The sequence below is a fragment of the Manis pentadactyla genome, chromosome 10 (genome assembly GCF_030020395.1).
Source record: "Manis pentadactyla isolate mManPen7 chromosome 10, mManPen7.hap1, whole genome shotgun sequence".
Taxonomy (NCBI): domain Eukaryota; kingdom Metazoa; phylum Chordata; class Mammalia; order Pholidota; family Manidae; genus Manis; species Manis pentadactyla.
The window spans coordinates 10,724,760-10,746,262 of NC_080028.1; the positions used below are offsets into that span (position 1 = coordinate 10,724,760).

At 55.2% G+C, this 21,503-nt stretch overlaps 1 protein-coding gene across 1 annotated transcript; it reads right to left on the reverse strand.

The window, feature by feature from the left end:
- Positions 1-1,223: 1,223 nt before the first annotated feature.
- NCF4 (neutrophil cytosolic factor 4) lies at positions 1,224-18,071 on the reverse strand. Its single transcript, XM_036891422.2, has 10 exons — positions 17,822-18,071; positions 12,599-12,683; positions 12,055-12,208; positions 9,828-9,898; positions 6,686-6,813; positions 5,647-5,704; positions 4,865-4,963; positions 3,086-3,216; positions 2,761-2,826; positions 1,224-1,611 (listed from the first exon to the last, which is right to left on the reverse strand). Exons 1-10 carry the CDS (start codon positions 17,851-17,853, stop codon positions 1,416-1,418), a joined length of 1,020 nt encoding a protein of 339 aa, XP_036747317.1. The 5' UTR covers positions 17,854-18,071; the 3' UTR covers positions 1,224-1,415.
- Positions 18,072-21,503: the final 3,432 nt, after the last annotated feature.

Consider the following 21,503-nt stretch of genomic DNA (forward strand, 5'->3'; position numbering starts at 1 on the left):
TCCAATATGATTGGTGTCCTTATAAAAAGGGAAAGTTTGGATACCCTTTAAAAGGGACAGATGCACAGAGGACAGATGATGTCAAGAGACACAGGATGAACACTACATGAAGATGGAGCACTGGAACGATGCATCTATAAGCTGAGGAGCGCAAAGATTGCCAGAAAATACCAGAAGCCAAGAAGACGCAGGGAAGGTTTCCCAGCAGGGAGCATGCCCTGCTGACACCTTGATTTCAGTCTTCTGGCCTCTAGAACTGTTAGGCAATAAATTTCTGCTGCTTAAGCCATCAGTGGCAGCCCTAGCTAACACAGGGAAGCCATGATTGCCTGGAACAGCACGTCCACAACACAGGCTGTGGGGATGGGAGGCACTAGCAGACTGCCCTTTCTGGGGTGAAATGGCAACAGACTGGGAGCTGAAGGGAGGGGGATCCCCTGTGTTCTTGGCTGCATCCACCCAGACGGAGCAGTGCATCTGGAGCAGAGTTTCCATCACATGGAGCTGGAGGTGGGGGTGGGGGTGGGGAGGGCATGCAGCACGTTAAGGCTCAAAAGCCACAGACACACTCCTACTGAGATTTTGTTGATTTTCTTGAATACATGTTTCTCCGTTTGTGGTATGCCCTCAGAACACTTTCCAGAGACTTTAAATGGTTGATTTTAAGGATTTTTCATTAGTTATATGGTTGGCTGATTCACTAGGGAGTTGATTCACCAAGCTCCTCACATTGCCATTCTGGAGGTGATACCTGTTTACATCTTGACTGGTTAGGAGAGAAAGAGCTTCAGTTCGTAGAGGAAGATCCTATCTTTCTGCTTCCCCTTTCTCCCCAGTGGGGCCAGAGTCCTCGCCCCCCTCACACCCTACTTACAGAGGAGACCACCAACGCCAAGACCCAGGCCTGCACACCCCTCCTCAGAGCAGCAGAAATAAGGGTGGGGAAGCCGCTGACTCCATCCCACAGAGGGCGTGGTGGAGGCGTGACCCCAGGGGCACCTGGGAGAGGACTGCTTCTGAGAGACAGGTGGCCAGTCCCGGGAAGGAGGCAATAGGGAGTGGACAGCAGGGACAGATGGTCACTGGGTTTCTCCCCACATGCAACGGGGCCAGGGAACGGGATTAGAGGCCCCTCCATACATAAATGACCTCTACCTGACACCCATCAGGGGGTTTTTACTCCTCTCCTCTTTCCTCAAAAGATGCCATCTTCCCCAGCTTGGTCCTTTGAGATGAATCAGTTTATTTAATTCAGAGACCGAGTGCAGAGGCAGACAGAGGACAAGCCAAGCCCGGCGGGGGTCCGTCCGATCAGAACCAGGAGGTCTGTCCGCCCTCCCAGCCTTCCCTGGTCCTTCTCTCCTCTGAAGCTCTCGCCCAGGTGTCCCCTCACTGCCCCCAGGGACACCATCAGCTCAGGGCACCGTGTTATAGACCCCGTAGTCGTCCTTCTGGGTGATGTGCAGCTTCCAGGGAAAGAGATGCTTCTGGGTGGGGAGCCCTCGGGCCTGCCTCACCATGAGTGCCACATCCTCGTTCGATAGCAGCCGAACCAGATCTCCCTCAGCATCCCGGTAATTCAGGGCAATGTCCTCCCTCTGGAACTCACGCCTGGGTGGGCAAGATGAGAATTAATGAAAGGTCCGGTGGCCTTAGGTAAGTGTGAGGCAGGAGAGGGGGCAGAGACAGTTTTAGGGCCAGGATCTAAGAATCAGGAGAGGTCAGGGCTCCCATCGCACAGGTGGAGAAACGGACTGCAAGAGAGAAGGGCCTTTCACAATAAGTTCGTGGTGCCACCTGAAATATCCTGTGTACAATGTGCCAAAGACTTAAGATTTGTCGTGTGGACGAGAAGTAGGTTTGGCCAGCCCAGAGCAGCAAGAATAACGCCCCTGAGAGATAGCTGTGCGCAGCTGTGGAGAATTTTTTAAGAGTTGGAACTGTCTGATGTGGCATACAGGGGGAGGGGCATTCCTACACCTGGCTGGTGAAAGTAAAAAGCGGTGAAACCTTTCCATAGGTAATCTGACAAAATGGGTCAGATGACGAAAAGACTTGCAAACACCTTGATTCCCAAATCCTACTTCTAGAAACTCAGCCTAAGGAAATAATTGGGCAGGTTACCAACTGCGAATTACAGCATTATTTACCATCATAAGAAAGTGGAAGATCAATGGCGAACAAAAGGGATGGCTATGTAATTACCGTGCCCACAGAATGATACCGTGTAGCCATTAAAGTAATATTTACAGGGAAGAGGGTTCACTGAAGAAAGCTGAGTGTACACCTAATAATGAGAGCATTACAAATATGAGGTGATTTCACTTCTTTATATCTTTCTGTGATTTTTCACATTCTTTCTTTAAAATAATGAATAGGAACTACTTTTATTCAGGAACATGCTGTTTCCATTCTGTAAAATAACTTGTCTGTGAATAAACTGACTCTTCATTCAGGAGGTGGCAGTTCCCTGATGGTGGAGGGTCCAATCCAAGGTTTTTACCTAGAGAGGCTTCAGCACTAGAGACTTCTGCGAACCCACACTCACACGCTGTGTGACCTCAGGCAAGCGCCCTTACCTCTCTGCAGCCCCCACTCATCTCTAACACTGGGAGCGGTACCTACCCTGCAGGGCTAGGCTGTGGATAAAACAGGAAGGCAGAGTGGATGCAGAACACCCAGCACCTTAGCGCAGAGCATTTCTCCCTCGGTTCCCTTCTCCTGGGTACCCGCCCCCCACCCCCTGGCCCGGCCCCTCACCTCATGAGCTCCATCAGGTCTTTCAGTAACGGAGTGCTGCTGAGGTCTTCCTCCACCGCAATGTCCCTAAGGGGGTAACAGGCAGCCGTGAGGAGGCCCCAGGCCTGAAGGGGACAAGGAAGTGGGGCTGGCCAGGCCACGCGGGACCCTGACATCTTGTTGACGGATGATGCGTATCTGAGGGTAGTGGGAAGCCACTGCGGGCTCTCAGGATGGGGGAGGGGAGACGTGCGATCGAGGCTGGGGCTTAGAGCCCAGAGCGCCATCGGGTGGTGGGAGTGGGGATGGGCAATGGGGCAGGCCCGCCCCCCAGCAGGCCACCAACTTGGTGGTGCTGATGGTGTCCTCGTAGTAGTAGCAACGCAGCCAGTTGGTGGGGTCTTCCTCCTCGGGGAAGTCCTTGAGGATCTTCACGAAGGACAGCGGGAAGATGCCCGTGGCTCCCCGGACGGTGCCCTGCGGAGGACAGAAGGGGCTGCCCTGATGCTGCAAAGAGCCTTGGGGCCCCTGGCCCCTGACAAGGGGACAAATGAGGCCTGGACCCCCTTCTGCTGTGGGGGGAGACAGTCACCAAGATCATGGAGCTGTTCCTCCCAAGAAGACCTCTATTTCCATTTCAGAATTGGTCAGGATCTGAATTTCTCTGGAAGACTGGCCTCCCGAGCACCAGCTATGTAGCAGGCCCTGGGCACTCAGCACAGGCGAAAGTCCTTGCCCTGCCTCACAGAGTTGCCGCTGCAGTGGGGGTGGCAGACAGTGCACAGGTACACATGCAAACCTCACACTGCGTCAGATGGCGGGAGGAGTAAAGGAGGGAGGTGGAACAGGGGAGGGCGTGGGAGGGGTGGTTCTCATTCGTTCATTCTGCAAGTACCACGGAGCACCTGCTGGACAACGAACAGCCAGCAGACTCCAGGCAGCCCAGGCTGCTTTCCTGAACTCCAGGCCGAGCCCTGCCACTGCCTGTGCTTTACCACATGTTCTCCTAACCTTCACAGCCCTAGGAAGACATATTATCTACATCCCATTTGACAAATGAATAAACTGAGGCTCACAGTTGCCCCTCACTGCTCCACAGCCCGCCCTTCCTTTAACCTGAGGCCAGAAATTGGACAGCATACTGACACACAGAACTTTTCAGAGAACAGGAAGGCAGCAGAGATTTCCTGTTTCTGGAGAGTGACCCAGTGTCGCCCCTCAGGCGGCAGTCACAGCTGCTGGGTACCTGAGAAAGCATCTCCATCCCCTGAGCCATTATGAACCCACATTTGCCACGTACAGGGACAAACCAGTGACCCAGACAGGCCCTGGACCCTCTAGGGGCCAAGCCCTGAGCAGCCACACCTCGTTTAACCCTTCCAGGAACCCTGTGACGAAACTGTCAGCATTATCTCATTTACAGAAAAGGAAACCACGGGGTTGAGCAAGTCTCCCAAAGTCACAAAGCTGGTTAAAAACAGAGCTAGGATGTGACGCTAGACAGGCCAGTTCCACAGCTCAAGTTCTTAGACACTCTCTTTTCTTGCCACCTGAAAGGGAAGTACTACTAGACTCGGTTACAGCCCTGTATGCTCCACTGGGGCTGATTCTGCCCACAGGCCAAATGTCTGCAGACACAACTGATGGTCACAGCCGCAGGGAGGCCACTGACATCTAGGGGCAGAGGCCCAGGATGCTGCTGACCTATGTCAAGCACAGGACGGCCCCACAACCAAGAACTATCTGGCCCTGAATGTCAGGAGTGCCGTGGCTGAGAAACCCTATGATAGACCAAGACATTAAACTCAGTAAGTTAACTGACTTGCCCGAAGTGACCATTTGTCGAGTCAGAACCAAAGGCAAGGGTGGGCTCCATAATCCTTTGCTTCAGCCACACGCCTGCCTCCCCGATGGCAGCATTCCCTCAGGCTCCCCACCCACGTGCTCAGATCACAGGACTGTCCTAGAATGGCTTCTCTTCCTGACCCCTCCTCATTTTCTGACCCCACCACCAGACACGAAACAACCTCTCCTCCAACTTACCCCCAACTTACCTCCATCCTCACCTCCACCTTCACCCCCATCTCACCTCCATCCTCAGCTCCAACCTCACCCCTAACCTTACCTCCAGCCAGTCTTTATTGATCCGACTGAGAAGGATGATCACATCTCCAGCTTTGAAATTCAGCTCCAGTTTGCTGTTCCCAGTGAAGTCAAACAGGGCCTGGGAGAAGAATGGAGTAAGGCGGGAGGGAGGAAACGCTCACGGAGTCCCTTCTGAAGTGCCTTATGCACTTCGGCATCCCACTTAACAGATGAAGAGACTGAGGCTCAGGGACGAGGATAACCTGAGGCCACGCCATTGTTGGTGCAGAAGCTGGGATTAGAACCCAGGTCCTGGCTCCAGAACGGCTGTTCTTTCCAGACCTGGTGGGATGAGTGCGGAGAGGGAGGAACCCAAACTCCCTGGAGGGAGCACCTTCCCTGGCCCCCCAGGCCTCCGTGTGGGCTCCAGCGCCCCCATAGCCCCAGGGCACTGACCACCCTGCTAGCTGCACCTTTCTACTGCGTTCCCCGGGGAGTGTGAGCCCCGGGAGGACAGGGCCTGGCCTAGTCTTCTCTGAGGCTTCAGTCTGCGGGGTGGGACTGGCCTGGAGACCAGGTAAGCTCGCCGAGTCACCAGGGGGCGGATTCATTCCCGCCTCTGTGCGCTAGTCACATCCCCTCCTCTCAGCTGGGCTGGGGGTCCTCGGTGTCTGAGGCAGAGGCAGTGGGGCCCTTTCTTCCTAAGGCACCCAGCCCCATCCTAGGCATCCAATGGGCACCCAGCAGGAGGGGCCTAGACACTGAAGCGCAGAGCAAGGCTGCTGCCCAGAGGTGAAGCCGAGGGCCCAGCCCCGAAGGTACCTCTGCTCGTGGGGCTGCCATGCGGTCCAAGCCAGCTCCGGGTGGGGACTCAGTCTTGCTGTGGAGAGAGAAGAGAGGCTTGTCAGCCCTCCTGGTCCCCTCAGGGCCCAGCTTCCTGCTTCTGTGCCTGGAGGAGACCCTCATCAGAGGCAGGAAGGGCCGGGGAGGGAGAGGACGTTAAAATGCAGCTACAATTGCTCCTCTTGGTCACCACACTCACCCCCCAGCACAGAGGGATGGTATCCCCCTCTGTGGGCCGGGAGCTGGGGCTCAGAGAGGCAGTGCAGAGGAGGCTATACATTTGTGTCACAGCTGTTCTTCCCTCTGCTCCCACACCCAACCTCTAACTCTTCAGCCCAGGAAATGGGCTTGGAGAGGGGCTGTGCTCTGCTGCAGGACCCAGGCACCAGAGCCGCTTTGACATAAGGGCGGGAGGAAGGAGGGCACACATGGTGGGGGGTGCAGTCCCTGGGGTTCTTAGCAACAGCCTCGCCTTCGGAAGCCCAGCCCTATTTCAGTGGCTTGGATTTCCCAAGATTTTCCTGCTTAGGATGGGGCTGGAAGGGAGTGGGCTCTTTGGAATAAAGCATGAGCAGCAGTGTCCCCTTGCAGGCCAGCGTGATGTGCCAGGAGCCACAGCTGACCAAGGCACGAAAACCAGCTAGGGGCAACGGGTCCCCGGAGATGCTCCAGGGATGTTTGCAGATAGAGGGGCTCCTCCCTCCTCTCCCCACTCCCCGTTCTCCTGGTACCCGGAGCCCTCTGGCCACCCCTGGTGTTGACACCAAGCTCTCCCCATCAGTGCCCCAGCCCCTGTGCTCGCACAGCAAAACACACCCACCTCTGTCCCTCCAGGCCCTGCCCTTGATTTTCCAAGCTCATCCAACAAGCCAAACTATCCTGGGGTGTTCAGGATGGAGCTGATCTCTTACAAGGAAAAGAAGAGCCTCTGCAGCAGGGGCCTCCAGGACAGGGCACCTGGGCAGGGGGCAGCGGCCCAGGGCTCTGGCGGGTGGGAGCACAGGGCCCCCTCACTCACACTTTCCGGGTGCGCGGGCGGAGCCGGCGGAGCGCCTGGGGCACCTGCTCCGAGTCATAGGGCGACTGGTAGAAGAAGATGCGGACGTCCTCGTCCATCAGCACCCAGATGGGCAGGCCGAGGAGGCTCTGCGTTTGGGTGGGGAAGCAGGATTGGCGGGGTGGTCAGCAGAGAAGTCTGGACATCTCAGCCCCATCCCCACACTGTCCCCCTCCATTAGTGTGTTCTCTGCCTGATAACAGAAACAAGATATATTTTTTAAATCTCAACAGACCGAAGGGAACATTTCACAGACTTTGCTCTTGGGTTCAAGGTCAGGAGGGGACCAGCTGGCTTGAGAATTGTTCATTTGGAAAATACCACAAGGTCTGCAGACATGCTAAGGACCACGACGACAGCTCACGTGACGTGCTGGTGACTGTGCCCAGGCACTGCGCAGAGGGCCACACTGTGTGACCTTGCTCCATCTCACAACCACCTGGGAGTTAGGGTCAGAAGGGCGAGGGTGCCTGCCCAAGGCCACACAGCCTAGCCAGTGACAGCTGGGGCAACCAGAGCTGCCACCCGCCAAGGCCCATGGTCAAAATGAGACAATCATGGGCAAGCATTCCCTCAAATAACCCAAAATGACAACAGTTGGTTGTATTATGACCTGAAAAACACTTCCTGATACTTTATCTGCTATTACACTTGGGGAAACTGAGGCTCAAAGAGGGAAAGCACCTGGCCCAGTTGGCAGAACTAGAAAGCGGTGGGTTCAGGACTCTCACCCGATCTGATTCTGCTTACACGCACCACAATGCAGCGACCTTGAGGCTGGGAGGCCACAGAGTACCCCGAAGTGGGCGGAGTCAGAGCCCCACACCTCCCACTGCATGAGTCCCCAGGAGCACTGTGCTCAGCTTGGGTGCTGGAGCTCCCAAGGCACCCCAACCCCCCCTTGGAGAGCCTTACAGGGGCAGCTGGGTGGGGAGGGGCCAGGAACTCTATCCTAGAGGAACTGGGAAGGCAGAGCCTGGAAAAGACACGCTATTCTATGGGGAGGGCTGGGAGGCAGCCCGGAGATGGGTTTAAGGGCGCAGACACTGAGCCAGGCTGCACTGGGGTCACATCCCAGCTCTGCCCCTCACCAGCTGGTGACCACGGGCAAGCGTGCCTCTGTATGCTCATAATAAAATGGGCATGTTAATAATGCCTCTTTCATGGGATTGCGTAAGGGTTAAATAAAATGAATGTGTGCATGACACTTAGAATATCACCAGCATCCAGCAAGTGTCCCATCAGAGCAGAAACTGATGGTTGTCTGTTACTACAGCTGAGCACAGCGAGTAACAGCACAGCCCTGGAGTCACAGAGATGTGCATTCAATCCATCCCTCCTACCCACCTGCTCTGTGACACTGAGTGGGTGACTCCACCTCTCTGTGCCTCCATTTCCTCATTTGTAAATAAGGATAATAGTACGTGACTCACCAAGGTTTTGAGGGAATGAACTAAGCCTACTCATTTATCCAACAAATGTGTACCAGGAGCCTCCTGGTGGCCAGTTGAAGCACTCCACAGGCCCCGGTAAGGTGGTCATTCCCCATGACTCATACTCTTCAGGAGGACAGTGGGGAGGGGTGGGTGGAAGTTCCAGGAATCAGGTTTTGCTAATCCCTGTCCAACAGTGCGCATCAGCCGGGGTCAGGTGAGAGCAGTAGCGAGCTCCCCATCTCTGAACGGTTGAAGCCCAGGATGGGGCTGCCACGGCGGATTCCTGCACTGATTGGCCTCTGGGCTTTGAGGAGCCCAGTCAGACACAGGCAGGCAAGGATGGGATCCTCCAGGCTGCGGGTTGCCAGGGCCAGTGTGGGATGAGGAGCCCTCCCTCCGCAGCCTCTTCTCCCTCCCTGCAGGGTCAGCTCTCCTCTCCTAGCCTGGCCAGGAGGAGATGGGAGCTGCTAGCCACCTAGCCACCTGGAGGACCTGGGGTCCCAGCGCCCCCTTGAGGGGAGATGCCCCAGTGCTGGAGCCCAGGGGCTTCCCACCCTACTCCTCTCTGCTCAGAGCCCAGGAATTCCTGCTGCCACAGAGGCAGGCTGGCCATCTCCTCCCTCCTCGAGGTCCCCCTGTGCTCCTCCTGCCCTCTCAGTGCACTGGAGTTAGGATCTCTCACATTCCGGAAGCAGTTCACAGTTTCCAAAGCACTTTCCTGTCCTCTTCTCAATAGCTCCTGGCGTCACTCCCCTACCCTGAGAGCTGTGAGCAGGGGGGGCACCGCCCCACTTCACAGGCGAGAGGACCAAGGCCCAGAGAGGATGAGCAACTCGCCCCCAGTCACCCAGACAGTCCGTGTCAGAGAGAAGACGGGAGACTCCTCGCTCGGTGCCCTACACAGGAGAGCAGAGGAGGAGGGGGAGCTGTCCCCGCCTGCAAGGACACCTCTGGGCTACGAGGACGGCTCCCCCCGTTTCCTCAGCCACCCATCAGGCCATGGCTTTAGGCCTCTGGTGACGGGTGCTCACCACCTCATGAGGAACACTGTCCCTTTCTTGCCCAGCTCTGACTGATGGCAGGCCCCTCCTGACCTGGTCTCTGCTCTTCAGACACTCTTTCCTCCGTGCTCCCATTGCCGAGGGGTGCACACAGTTTACAGGCTGAGGAATGTTCAAGGGCAGCCAGCCAAGGCCCAGGACTGCAGCTACAAACTTGTCCTGGGCCCTGGCAAGGGTGTCTCTCTCCAGTTTGCACAAAGGCACTGTATGAGAGAGCTGCACCCTGGCCCGCCCGCCCCTGACTGACAGACCCTGCTCTTCGTGACTTCATGAGCCAGCGGTCTGCACTCCCACTGGCAGCGGGCGCCTCAGGGGCAGCCACTGGCATCTGTCCACCTCTGCATCAGCACACCCGGCACAGACAGTCCATCTGTCCATTCAAAGCGGGGCTCCTGCACCTGCTCCAGTGCTCATGCCCTACCTCCAGAACCCTGAGAACATCCTTTTTCTCCCTCAAGGCCAGGCCTATAAGGACTGAAGATGGGCCCATGGGAACAAGGAAAACCAACCCTGATTCCCAAAGCCAGGCCGAGGGTGGTTCCTGCCTCCCACCCCCAACTCCACAATACCCGGGGGCTCCCAGGGGCCAAGGTGGCCCTGCGTTACCTTCATGTAGGCATTGAGGGCAGGGATCCGCATCTCCGCAATCTCCTGTTTCACACCCATGTAGACTTTGGCTGAGGAAACACAAGGAGCTCCTCTGGAGTCTGGCCCACGAGCCTGGTTCTGGGCTTGGAGCTGCCCACCAGGCCCAGAATCCCCCCACCAGCTCAGTGCCCCTCCACCCGAAGAGGCCGCTGTGGATCAGCCACCATCCAGCCTGCATCCTCTGACTTGCACTACGGCCTGCTGGCCCTGCACGCGCGCGCGCGCACACACACGATTCTCAGCTCTGAGAAAACAGGATCTTTCCTTTGCTCACAGCAATGTCCCCATCGCCTGAGGACAGTCGTGCTCAACCCTGGCTACACATTCAAGTCGTGCAAGGAACATTTACAAATCTCACTATGTAGGACTCACCCCAGCACGATTAAGTCACAATCTCTGGGGCTGGGACTCAAGCATCAGGATTCTTTAAATCTCAAGGTACTTCCAATATCCCACCAAGATTAAGAACCATGGGTCTAGAATAATCCCCAAGTCAATAAACATTTGCTGAGTAGATGAAAGAATCATTCCTAAAAAGCAAGGCCGAGTGTTTTGGGGAAAGCCCAGCAAAGATGAATGTCCTCTCCAGGCAGGAGCCGGGGTCAGCCACCCAGCCCGAGAGGCCCCACCAGAAGGCGACGTGAGAGCTGTCGGCTCCCTCTGCCCACGAGACAGGCAGGAGCCGGGCTCAGGCAGGGGCAGGAGGGTGGCGGCGCAGGTCTGAGGTGGAGACAGACATTCGGAAGTTTCTAGGAAGAAAGAGGCACTTAAAGTCGCTGGCCCTGGTCAGATTGCAGGGCAGCAGGAATTGGGAGAAGACAGGGCCGAGAATGCCGGCCTTCTGGGGAGCAGCTGAGGAGGAGCTTCTGTAAGGAGAAGCCGGGGGAGCAGCCAGCGAGGGGCGGGGGGGCTGGGAGACGCTGGAGACAGAAGGCTGGACAAGCTTCCCGGAGGAAGAAGCAGGACAACAAGCCGAGGCCGAAGATGTGCCCACAGCAGCCAGCACAGACAGGTCACCAGCCCCGTCCCGAGGGGAATTCAGCGGGGCAGTAAGAGCCCAACTGGGCTAGTGGGCTGAGCAGATGGTGGATGAGAAGCCGATCTCCTGATGAGAAGGCAGTGAAGATTTATTGTAAAAGGAAGAAAAAGAGGCCTCTGAGGGCTCTTGGGGTTCGAGGAGGCTTGTCCCTGAGTGCCTGCTCAGGAACCACGTGTTTGTGAAGATGGAAGAGAACAGCGGAGCCTAAGGAGAAGCTTGGCAGAGTCGGTAAACACAGGAGAAGGTGAGCGACTAGCAACGGTGGGACGAGCTGTCACAGGAAAGCCTCGAAAGAGAGGAGCAGGAGAGAGCCTGGCAGAGAGGCCAGCTTAGACAGAGCAGGAGAGACCCCTCCCCTGCTGCCCAGGGTGGGGCAAGGGGCAGGAGCAAGTGGAACCAGGTCCAAAGGAGGAAAAAGATGCCAGGAGCCCCTGGGGGACAGCCTTAGTTGCCCACGGGGCTGGAGGAACCATGGCAGAAACAGAAAGCAAGAGTGAGCTGAAGTGGGGTTCAGAGCTGGAAGAAGGAAAGGTCAGGAGGGGTTTGGGCAGGGACGCTCATCTGCAGCCTGCGGGGCACAGAGGACACCCCATGTACCCCACACCCCAAGCAGCTGGGGTTTTCTCCTGCAGGGCTCAAGCAGGGAGGTGCTGAGAAGCCAGAGTCTGGCGCCCATCCATGGTGCGTGTCAGGACCGAGCTGGGGTGGCAGGTCTGGTACAATAGCTGAGGGGACGGTACTGAAGCAGAAACGTGAGGCTCAGAGTGCCCCAGAAGAGGCAGAGGGAGTGCACTAGAGGAGCAGTGTGTGTTCACGGACGGAGCGAAGGGAAGTCCCGTCTCCAGGAGGAGAGGCCGGTGCTGACATGCTCCAAACCGTGGCCTTTGTGGTGGATGGCTGAAGCAGGGTGGACACAAAGGCCACTAGAGCACAAAAGGTCAAGGGCTCTGAGGCCAGTGAGCTGGAGGTGGCAGCCATGACTGCCAAGAGGGGGACCATGGACTGAAGGAATGGCTTCCACAGGAGCTAAAATGGAATAACCAAGCAGTGTCAGCGCAGCCAGCAGGAGAGGCCGATGGGTGCCCCTCTGTCCTGGGGTGGGACGCAGCTCCGCAGGTAGCAGGGCTGCAGAACCTGCCTGCCTACCTGGGAGGGTGGGCAGGCTGCAGGTGAAGGGGCTGGTCTTGTTGTCCTGCCCGAAGCGCTCCTCCAGCTTGCTCTGCAGGGCATAGAACTGGCGGTAGCGGCGGTAGATGAGATACTTGGATCCCCCTTTCGTCTTCACCTCGATGACAAAAACCTGGGGAGGACAGAGGCCAGGGGGTAGGACCTCAGAGGCGGGAGCAGAAGAGTACGGGGTTCAGAGGCCCTGGGGTTAGATTTCTACCTTGGCATTACACCTGGGGCCGGATACTTCTTTGTTTTGGGGTCCATCCTGGGTACTGGAGGGTGTTAGGCAGCACCCCTGGACTCTACCCACCAGTGCCAGTCCCCTGCCTTGAGTAAAAACATCTCAAGATATTTGTTGTCAAACATTTTCTGGGGGATGGACTTGGCCTGTTGAGAACCACTGGGACAGAAGTTAAGAGATGAAGGAGTTGGAGTTTCAGAGGTCAGAAGGCAAAGGTTCAGAGGTCAAGTGGGTGGGGTTTCAGAGGCCAGAGGGTAAAGGCTTAGGGGTCTCTCTTACAAAGTAGCTGGTGAAGCCTCTTTTCTCCTCGATGTCGGCGATGTTGGCCGAGATGGCGATGTCATCTGGAAGCTGTTCAAAGTCGCTGAGGGAGGTGGGAGAAAATAAATCCTGGTTGTTATCAATCTGAAGTGTTCAGTGGGCCCACTGGGCATGAGGCTGTATGGAAAGTGATCCAAGGGGGTGTCCAGCATTCCTCATTTAATACCCCTTCCAGTCCCAGGCCAAGGCACAGACCCTACCTTGAGAGTGCAGGCACTTGGAAATGGGACATACAGCAACTGCCACATACTAGTCTACATGGCTTTGTGACTGCATTATTCACCTGGAACAGTGCATCAAGCACCTGCTCTATATCACACCCTGTTCCAGACCCTAGGCCAAGGGGTAAACAAAGTCAATACATCTCACAGAGAGAATGGCTAATCATGGGCAGGTTGGGGAAATTCTCATAGAGGAGGTGACATTTGAGCCAGTCTAGAAGGTCAACTAGGAACCCCCCAGGGCAGGGCACAGGGGGAGGGCCTTCCGGGAAGAGGGAACAGCACTGCTAAGGTTCCAAGGCCTCTGGAGTGGGCTCAGGTCTAGTGTGGCTGGAGTCTGGTGAGATCAGAGACTGAACAGGCAGGTGAGGCCAGGCTGAGGAGAGGCTCCAGAGCTGAGCTAAGGAACCTCTTCAGGCAACAGGGAGCCTTGCAAATCTTCAGGACAGAATGAAACCAAACACAATGGGAAGCCAGTGTTAGGAAGCCAACTCAGGCAGCTGTGTGGAGAGTAAAAGGAAGGCAGACACTGAAGGGGCAGAGGACCCCTGGAAGGCCCTGAAGTGGACCCACTAGAGATGTGGGCCTGAGCCAGACAGTGGGGACAGAAGGAAAGGACAGACACAAGGGACACCACTGTTGGTAGACATTGTTGCATTTGTGTGTCCCTTGCTTCTTCCTGCTAATCAAGCTCCAGTTGTTTTCAGGGTGGCACAGTGCCTAACCCCAAGGTTATGATTGGTCTGAGCCAAACATAATGATACCTTTCCTGCTTCCCAGCCTCCCTTGCAGCTAGGAGCAGCCATGTGACCAGTTCTGGCCAATGAGACATAAGAGGAAATCTTGGGGAGTATTTGCTTTCCTGAGCCAGAGGGATGGATAAGGCCTCCCCTTCTCCCTTCCATCTGCCTTGAAAGCAGGTGTGACATCTCAACCTGCAGCAGCTATTCTGGACCCATGAGGCAAAAACATGGGGAAGACCAAAGGAATCTCTGGGATGCTGCTCCTAAAGTCATTGAGCTGCAGAACCAGCTAAGCCCACCTCTGGACTTCTTGTTATGTGAGGAAAAAAAGCCCTGTTTGTTTAAGCCACTATCAGGTCCTCTGTCCCCTGCAGCCTGATGAATTTCCAATGGACACACGACCAATTTGTGAATCATCCCTAGTTATGACCAGCAGGGCTTGGGGACTGTTTGGATGTGGCAGTGAAGAAAGGGTGGCGTCAAATGTGACACCCACGTCACCCATATTCCAACCACGATGGGCGGGAGGGCAGCAGGGCTGCTGGAGTGTTTCAGGCATGCTAATCTGAGAGGCCTCTTGAGCCCCCAGGTGGGGGTCTAGCAAGAGCTGATGTGTGGCTCTGTTGCTCAACAGGGGTTCTCGGCCAGAGTGGAAGCATAAGAACCATCTGCCTATGACTTAGGTAAAAATCCCAGAGCAGAGCAATCAAGTGAGCAGAGGAGGGGCCTCAGAGGGACAGGAGGAAGAAGAGAAAACAGTCAAAGAGAAGGACCAGAGTCGCCAGTCCAGCCTCTTGCAGACAACTGAGGAAACAAGAAGTAATTGTGACTCTACTGTTGTAACAGTTGAGAGATGGGGGCCTGGTGCAGGGCGGAGGGGCCTGGGGCTGCCCCATCCAGGCCTCGGAGCTGGCCAGGGCCTCCAGAGAAATCACCACGTCCCAGCCCCTGCAGCTCTCCACGGGACCTAGGTTGCAGGGGACTTTGGGCTGCCTCAGGATACTGGAGGCTGCCACTGGGTGGTGACTCAGGGTGGCAGTGAGCAGGCAGAAGAAATCCCCAGCAGGCCCAGAGCAACCTGATGGCCACTGGCAACCTCCCCACTCACTTGCCACATATGGTGACACTTTGGGAGAAGCTCCTCCTTCACTTTCTCCCCTGAGGCTGGCATTTCATGGGTATTTCATCTGCAGGATGGTGGGGGTGGGGCAGGAAGGAAGTGGAGAGGTGGAAACACCCTTACATAAGAGAACTGGGCAGGGCAGGGCAGGTAATAGTAACTAGTTTTCTATTTCTGTTTCTTCAGTGTGCGCTATGTACCAGCCACTCTTCTAAGACAGTGTCACTTTTGTACAGATAAGGAAACTGAGTCACAGAGAGGTTAACAAACTTGCCCAGGGAAGTTGAGAAGCTGGGATTTGAGCCTAAGCAGTTTAGCTCCAGAATTTTGTTCCCAAATAGGCTGCATTACCCCCAGTAAGAAGCTCCCAACAGCTTGCTGCATGAATTTAGATAAATCCCAGTGTCTCCCTGAGAGGAAACTGAATAATAATACAGCAGACCCCTATTAGCACAGTAGCTCAGGCACTGTTTGAAGCACATTAGGACATGGCCTCTGCCTTCCTGGGTCTTTTGGCTGAATGGAGGGGCTGGACACTAAAATTATTACATCATTTCAGGGGTCACAGATGCTGTGGAGGAAAAGCACATGGTGTTTTGAGCTACAGCAGGAGCCTGGCCATTACTGTATTCCCTCAAAGAATCAGTAACGGCGAGAGGGCTTGACAAACAGACACGGCTAAGATGGGGGCTAGGTCTGTCAGAGGAAAAACGGGGTGCCTGCATGATGGTGGCAAGGCTCGCTCCAACTGACTGCGGTCAGGGAGGGCGTCCCAGAAGAAGTGGGGCTAGGTCAGCAGGTGAAGCAGAAAGGAGGAATTGGCCCCAGGAGCACAGGCAGCGAGCAGGAAGGCCCCAGCCATGCAAGAAGGGCAAGTGCAGGAACCATGGGAGGTGGGGGTGAGTGCAGCGGAGACACAGAGCGAGAGGCAGAAAGTAAGGAGAGGCAAGCCAGGAGACCCGCAGGCCCGCTCACCAAGGGCCCTTGTGCCTTGCCCTGGGGCGTGCGAGGGGCAAGGGGCTCTGCCAGGGGGCGTAAGCGAGCAGAAGGGCACAGGTGGAAGATGAAGACCCGGATCCCGCCCAGCCGTTGCCGGCAGGCACCTTGGGATGACTCCGCTCTGCACTCTGTGAAACGAGGGCCATGGAAGTCTGTACATGCCTGGAGGGTCAGGAGGCCCCACCTGCCATAAGCACAGCCCGGGAATCCCCACGAGAGCAGGGCCCCGGCTCCCGGCTGCCTCCCCGGTGCCCGGAACAGCTCCAGGAGCAGAGCAGGTGCTCACCACAGGTGGGTTCCTACATTTATGAGTTTGCAGGTCCTCTGGTGGGCAGTGTGGGAATGGCCTGGCTGCCTGTGGGGGCTGCACAGGGCCAGGAAGCTGCCCCACCTGGGCGGGGGCGGGGGTGCAGGAAACCCCACTGGAAGTCCCCTTGTACAGCCACTCCCCTGGAGACCTCAGCCAGAGCCTGTCAGAGCTGACGTCAGTCTAGGGCCCTCATGTGTGTTGGACCCAAACTCACTGCCTCCACAGCCATCCTTTCCATCTCCTGATGGCCTGGGTCTTAGAAAGTCCTGCTCTGGGACACCTGCCGCCCTCCCATGCAGCCTCGGCCTCGGCGTAAGGCAGAACACATCGAGGGCCCATCAGGGGCAGGGAGGCTGAATGGCCGCAGACCCGGCTCTATGGCCCCATGGAGGGGTGGAAGAGGGCGGCTTTCCTCTCCTGTTGGGCAAGGGTGGCTGAAGAGGGACCGGGAGTGCGAGGAGGGGGCACACCACCCGGCAGGCTGGGTTTCCGTGTCCTCTCCTTGGACCCATGCACCCTAAGAATAAGAAGAGCCACCAGCCTCAAGCAGGAGCTGCTTCCATGTGCCAGGTCCAGTCTCCAGCGAGAACTCAGGGCAGAGGGGCGGGAGCCTGCAGAGACAGCCTGGCCCCAGCCCCCAGCCCCACCCTCTGGCTCACCCAGGCCGGTCTTCATCTGCCCTCAGGCACTTGCCTCTGTGGCCCCACCCCCACTGCAGGCACCGGCAAGCCTTCATTCTGACAGTCAACCTTTGGAAATGCCACCCCACTTCCATTTCTAGCCCCAGATGCCACCATGGGCCCTTTGATACCCATTTCAGCCCAAACCAGCCTGACCCATCTCCTGTGACCCTCTGAGACACCTCTACATGGTTAATATGCTCTTTCTCTGGTGTCACCTGCTGCTCTAATCCAGGAGGGCTGGAGCCAAGCCCTGTGTCCTCAAGACCCCCCACGGCTCAGAGCTGAGAGATGAGGGCAGGCCCTGGCAAGGCTGTGCTCCAGGCCCTGGCCACTCATTCCATGTGGCCCCTATTAAGTATCATATCCCCCCTGGTCCTGTCTTCTCATCTATACAATGACAGGATCAGACCTGAAGGATCGATCTAAGGACATTTTCCAGCTCTAAGGTTCATTCATTCATTCATTCAGCATCATTTACTGAGTCCTTATCTGTACTGGCTTTGTTCCACATCCTAGGGATACAGCAGTGGCCCAAGGAGCAAGTACCCTCATGGGGGAGCCAGGGACAAAGAAGCCGGTAGGTATAGAATCTTCTGCTAGTGATACAAGGACCATGACAGAAGAACAAATGGCAAGGGGTCAGAGAGCAATGAGCAGGCTGTCAGGAAAGGCTTTTTGGAGGAGGTGACATTTGAGCCAGGACCTAGATAAAGAAGAGGAACAAACCAGATTCTGTGATTCTGTTTGAACAGAAAATGAAAAGCTATTACTGACCACAGCATGGAGTGGAGAACCCAGCTTAGGCTCAGGACACCTGAGTTCCCATCCCAACTCTGCCGCCCACTCCTCTGTGACCCTGGGAAAGTCACTTCCCCTCTCTGACCCTCAGTGCCTTCATCTGTGCCTGAGACAGGTAAGCGGCAACTGGAAGCTTCCTTGAAACAGTCCCAAGAGTCTGCATTTCCGAGCATTCAGGTTCTGACTCAGCTCCAGCCTCTTAACTTTTGAAGTTGATAAGGAGCCGCAGCACGGCTGGCTTCCAGCCCACAGGGCCTTCCAGGAACAGTGAGGAAGCCAAGGGACAGGGCAGTGCCCCTGAACTCACCTCTCAGCCCGCAGCTGCTGGGCCGCGGCCATGGCTGTTAGCGGTCCAGGGAGTGGGTGGTGGAGGGCCTCACCCAGCCAGGCCCAGGCCGAGGTAGCCTCTCCCTCACCTCCAGCCACTCTGTTTCTCGGCTGTGGGCCCAGGAGTCCCCAGAAGCTGCCTTTGGGGAAGGCCCCACCCCCGCTTCTCTCGGCTTAGTAAGTCTCCTCCTCCTGGCTCTCTGGGTCTAGCCTGTGGCCTACACTTCCTCTTGCCCCACCTCCCAGTTGCACTGCAATTAGGGAAGTGCTCACTCTAGGATGCTGGGTTTGCAGGAATCTGCTGACTTGGGGTCCTGAGGACTTCCTCGAAGCCAGCTCTTAGTGTCAGGCCTCAGCTGGGCAGCAGAGCCCCACTCCATTAGAGATGGGGTCCCAGTACTTGCTCAGCCACCAAGAGGCCTTTCACATTGCGGAGTCACTTCTCACCCTCTGGCTCATCAAACCCAATCCACGTACTCTCACTGTCGAGCCTTTGCCCAGGCTATTCCCTAGGCCTGAAGTGCCGGCCTCAGCCTTGCCTTCCATCCCTCAGCTCAAAAGCCACCTCCTCCAGGAAGCCTCCCTGGTTTCCTCAACAGAGTTCATGCTCACAGGTACCTCTGTTGTATTAGAGCGTGAAGGTGGTTAATGCTTCTGTCTTCCTTCCCCTAGGGCTCCGGGCTATACTGTCCTCATCCCTACATCCCTGGGCCTAGCCAATCCCCCCAGTAGGACTGCCAATCAGAGTGAGCTTCATGTTGCACACTGACCACACTGTTCCCTGCATACACTCTGCAACCATTGCACCCCATACCCAGGAGAAAACCCAGATTCCTAGCCCTGCCTCCCTCCAAAGCTCTGAAGTCCCTGCTGGCATTCCCAGCCCCCTCCCTGGGCTCTGTCATTCCCACACTGGCCTCCATTGCATTGCTAGAATGTTCTAAGATGACTGTCCCTCAGGGCCATCATGTATGCTGTTCTGCTGCCAGAATGCTCTTCCCTGCCTCCTATAGGGCTCGGCTTGGAAGTCACCTCCATAGCAAGGCCTTCCCTGACCCCTCATCCTAAATTAACCCCTCACTATGATATTTTCTCCCAGATCCCTCCACTTTTACTTCAGAGCATTTGGAACTATTGTAATTCACATTTGTTTGTGTTTTTATATGTCTAGCGACTGCCTTCCTACCTAGCACAGCACCTAGCACATTGCAGGTGCTCAGCCAGCGTTCAGGGAATGACTGGAATGCTTCTAGGTGGTTCTGTGGCTGCTCTAGCATGTATGGCTATTGGATTCTGAAGGGAGCTCTCTGAGCAAAGTCCACAGCCACGCCCAGTGACCCCAGTCACAGACACACTCACCCACTCACATTCACAGTCATTCACTCATGTGCTGCACATGAGCAGAAAGAAAAGCAGCAATGTTTTTCATGTGAAACCTTCATAAGCGTATATATCAATGATACCTTAAAAAAAAAAAGGAAAGCACTAAAAAAAAAAAGTAAAAACCATGTTAGCTCTCAGGCTGTACAAAGACAGCATGTGCGGGGGGCATAGTTGGTCAGTGGGGTACCAATAATAATAAATATTTGTTTGACACTTAAAAAAAAAAAGAAAGGCAACAGAGAAGAGATAGATAAGGAATTTCTCAGCTATGGGTCTGGGGTCACTACAGGAATTAATACTCTCTAGGCCATGTGTGGAATGAGGGGTATGTACACCAAACCAGAGCCTCAAGCCTGAAACATGCCCTGTGTGGGTCCCAAATCTAAGCTACCCACACAGTGTAGAAATCCCAAGCTAAGGCATTCCATGAAAACAGGGCAGAGTCCAGGAGCCTGCAGGGGCAGCAATGCCACCCTGTGAGCAAATTAGAACCAACATTCCAAATTATGTAAAGAACACCTTCGCCATGCAAGACAGCTTATAGACTCAGCATACTGAAGGAGTCACATGTGCAGAAGTAGGAATAAAACAAACGACAACTGTCCCAGTCACAAGTGTCTCAGGGTGCCTAGTCCAGAGGATGACACAATGGATGACACAAAGGAACAGGACAGGGTTAGTGGCAGATGGGGCAGGTGTCTGTAGGTACCAAGAGGTGCAAACACCTAGCCATGGCGAGGGATGAGGTGGATGTTGGCCTAGAGTTGGTTAGGAAAGACAGGGCACATTTTAGTGCCAATAGTTTTAGCTTGAAAGTGTGAACCAGCATATGTACATAGCTGAAACACATATTGTCATATTTAAACAGGTATATAAGCACACATAAGTGTGTAGGCAAGTGTGAGTGTGTTTATGTTGTATCTATATGACGGCATGCAATGTGTACCGTAGTGACATCGTGAGAGGTTATATTTAGAGGCTGGAATCTAGGTGGGCCCATAATGAGCATAAACATGAATACATTTATAACACATGGACTTGGGCAAGCTGGTATGTCATTTCTGACCCTTTCTTCACTCATCTGAAATCAAATGGGGTCATAGTAAGAATTCATGAGAGAAATGTATGAAAAGTGCCTGGATTCATGGGAATACTCTTGGGCATAATTTTCAGTGTGTGTGTGTTTTGGTTAGGACAATCCCTCAAGTTCACTTTCTTAGGTATCTCGAGGTCTTGCCTTCCAAACCCCTGTCCCCCCGACGCCCAAGAGGCTTCGTGTGACCTTGACTCAGCCACTGGGAAGCCACCTCTGCAGGGGCTGAGGAGGATGAGGTTGTCCAGGGAGGGGACCAGGGCCTGTGGGGGCCAGCTCTTCCCCTCCCCTGCCCCTTCTCTCCCTGTCTTCTGTCCCTGCCCATGGTTCTGCTGAATATGGGTATTTCTCTGGCTCTGCATACACAGAACACTGCTGCTAATTTTATGCCCAAGCTCTGCTACAGTGTAATTTGAGGCCAGACACTCTGTCAGCAGTGGGCTCCCATCCTGCTGTGCTGCGGTTCCCACGTCTTCTACTCCACCCCCACGGTTTCTGCTACTGCAGAGGATGGAGACGGAGGCAGAGGACTAGCCAGGAAGAGGAGCCAGACTTTAACACATTCCACTAAGCAAGTATTTACCAAGCCTTTTGGGTAGGTACAAATAAATGCCTGAAGTGGCCTCTCACATATGGAGAAGCAACTTTGGATAACCTCCACTTCCCCCAGCATGGGAGTAAACAAGTCACTGAGCAGTCGCAGTTGGGTGGCTCCCTGCCTATGCACTAAAGCTCAGATACTTTACTCAAAGAAGAAATGTATTTATTCTGGCCTTCCCTTCCTGCCAGGTTACTTGGAGAGCACACTTGACCCCGACAACGCTGAGACTTGAAGCAGCAAGTTAGGAGGAAGAAAGCCGCTAAGGGCAATTGGAAGCAACTGACAGTTAAATGACATTCTGACAATGACACAGGATGGAATGCAGAAAAAAATAAGCTCAAGAACTCAAATTTGAGTTAATGCCACGGGATGCCCAATGAGGGGCAAAGTTTACTGATGATCAGTCATAGCCACATCTCCAAGAAAGCTCAGTACACTCAGACCAGACCCGAGCGACTCCCAGAGCCTGAGTGACGACTGGATCTAAGTCACAAATGCAAAGCACTCTTCAAACCTTCCTCCTTTGGGTGTCGGGGTGAGAGAAAACACAGTGCTCGGTTTACAGGTAAGGAAACCCACCTCTGA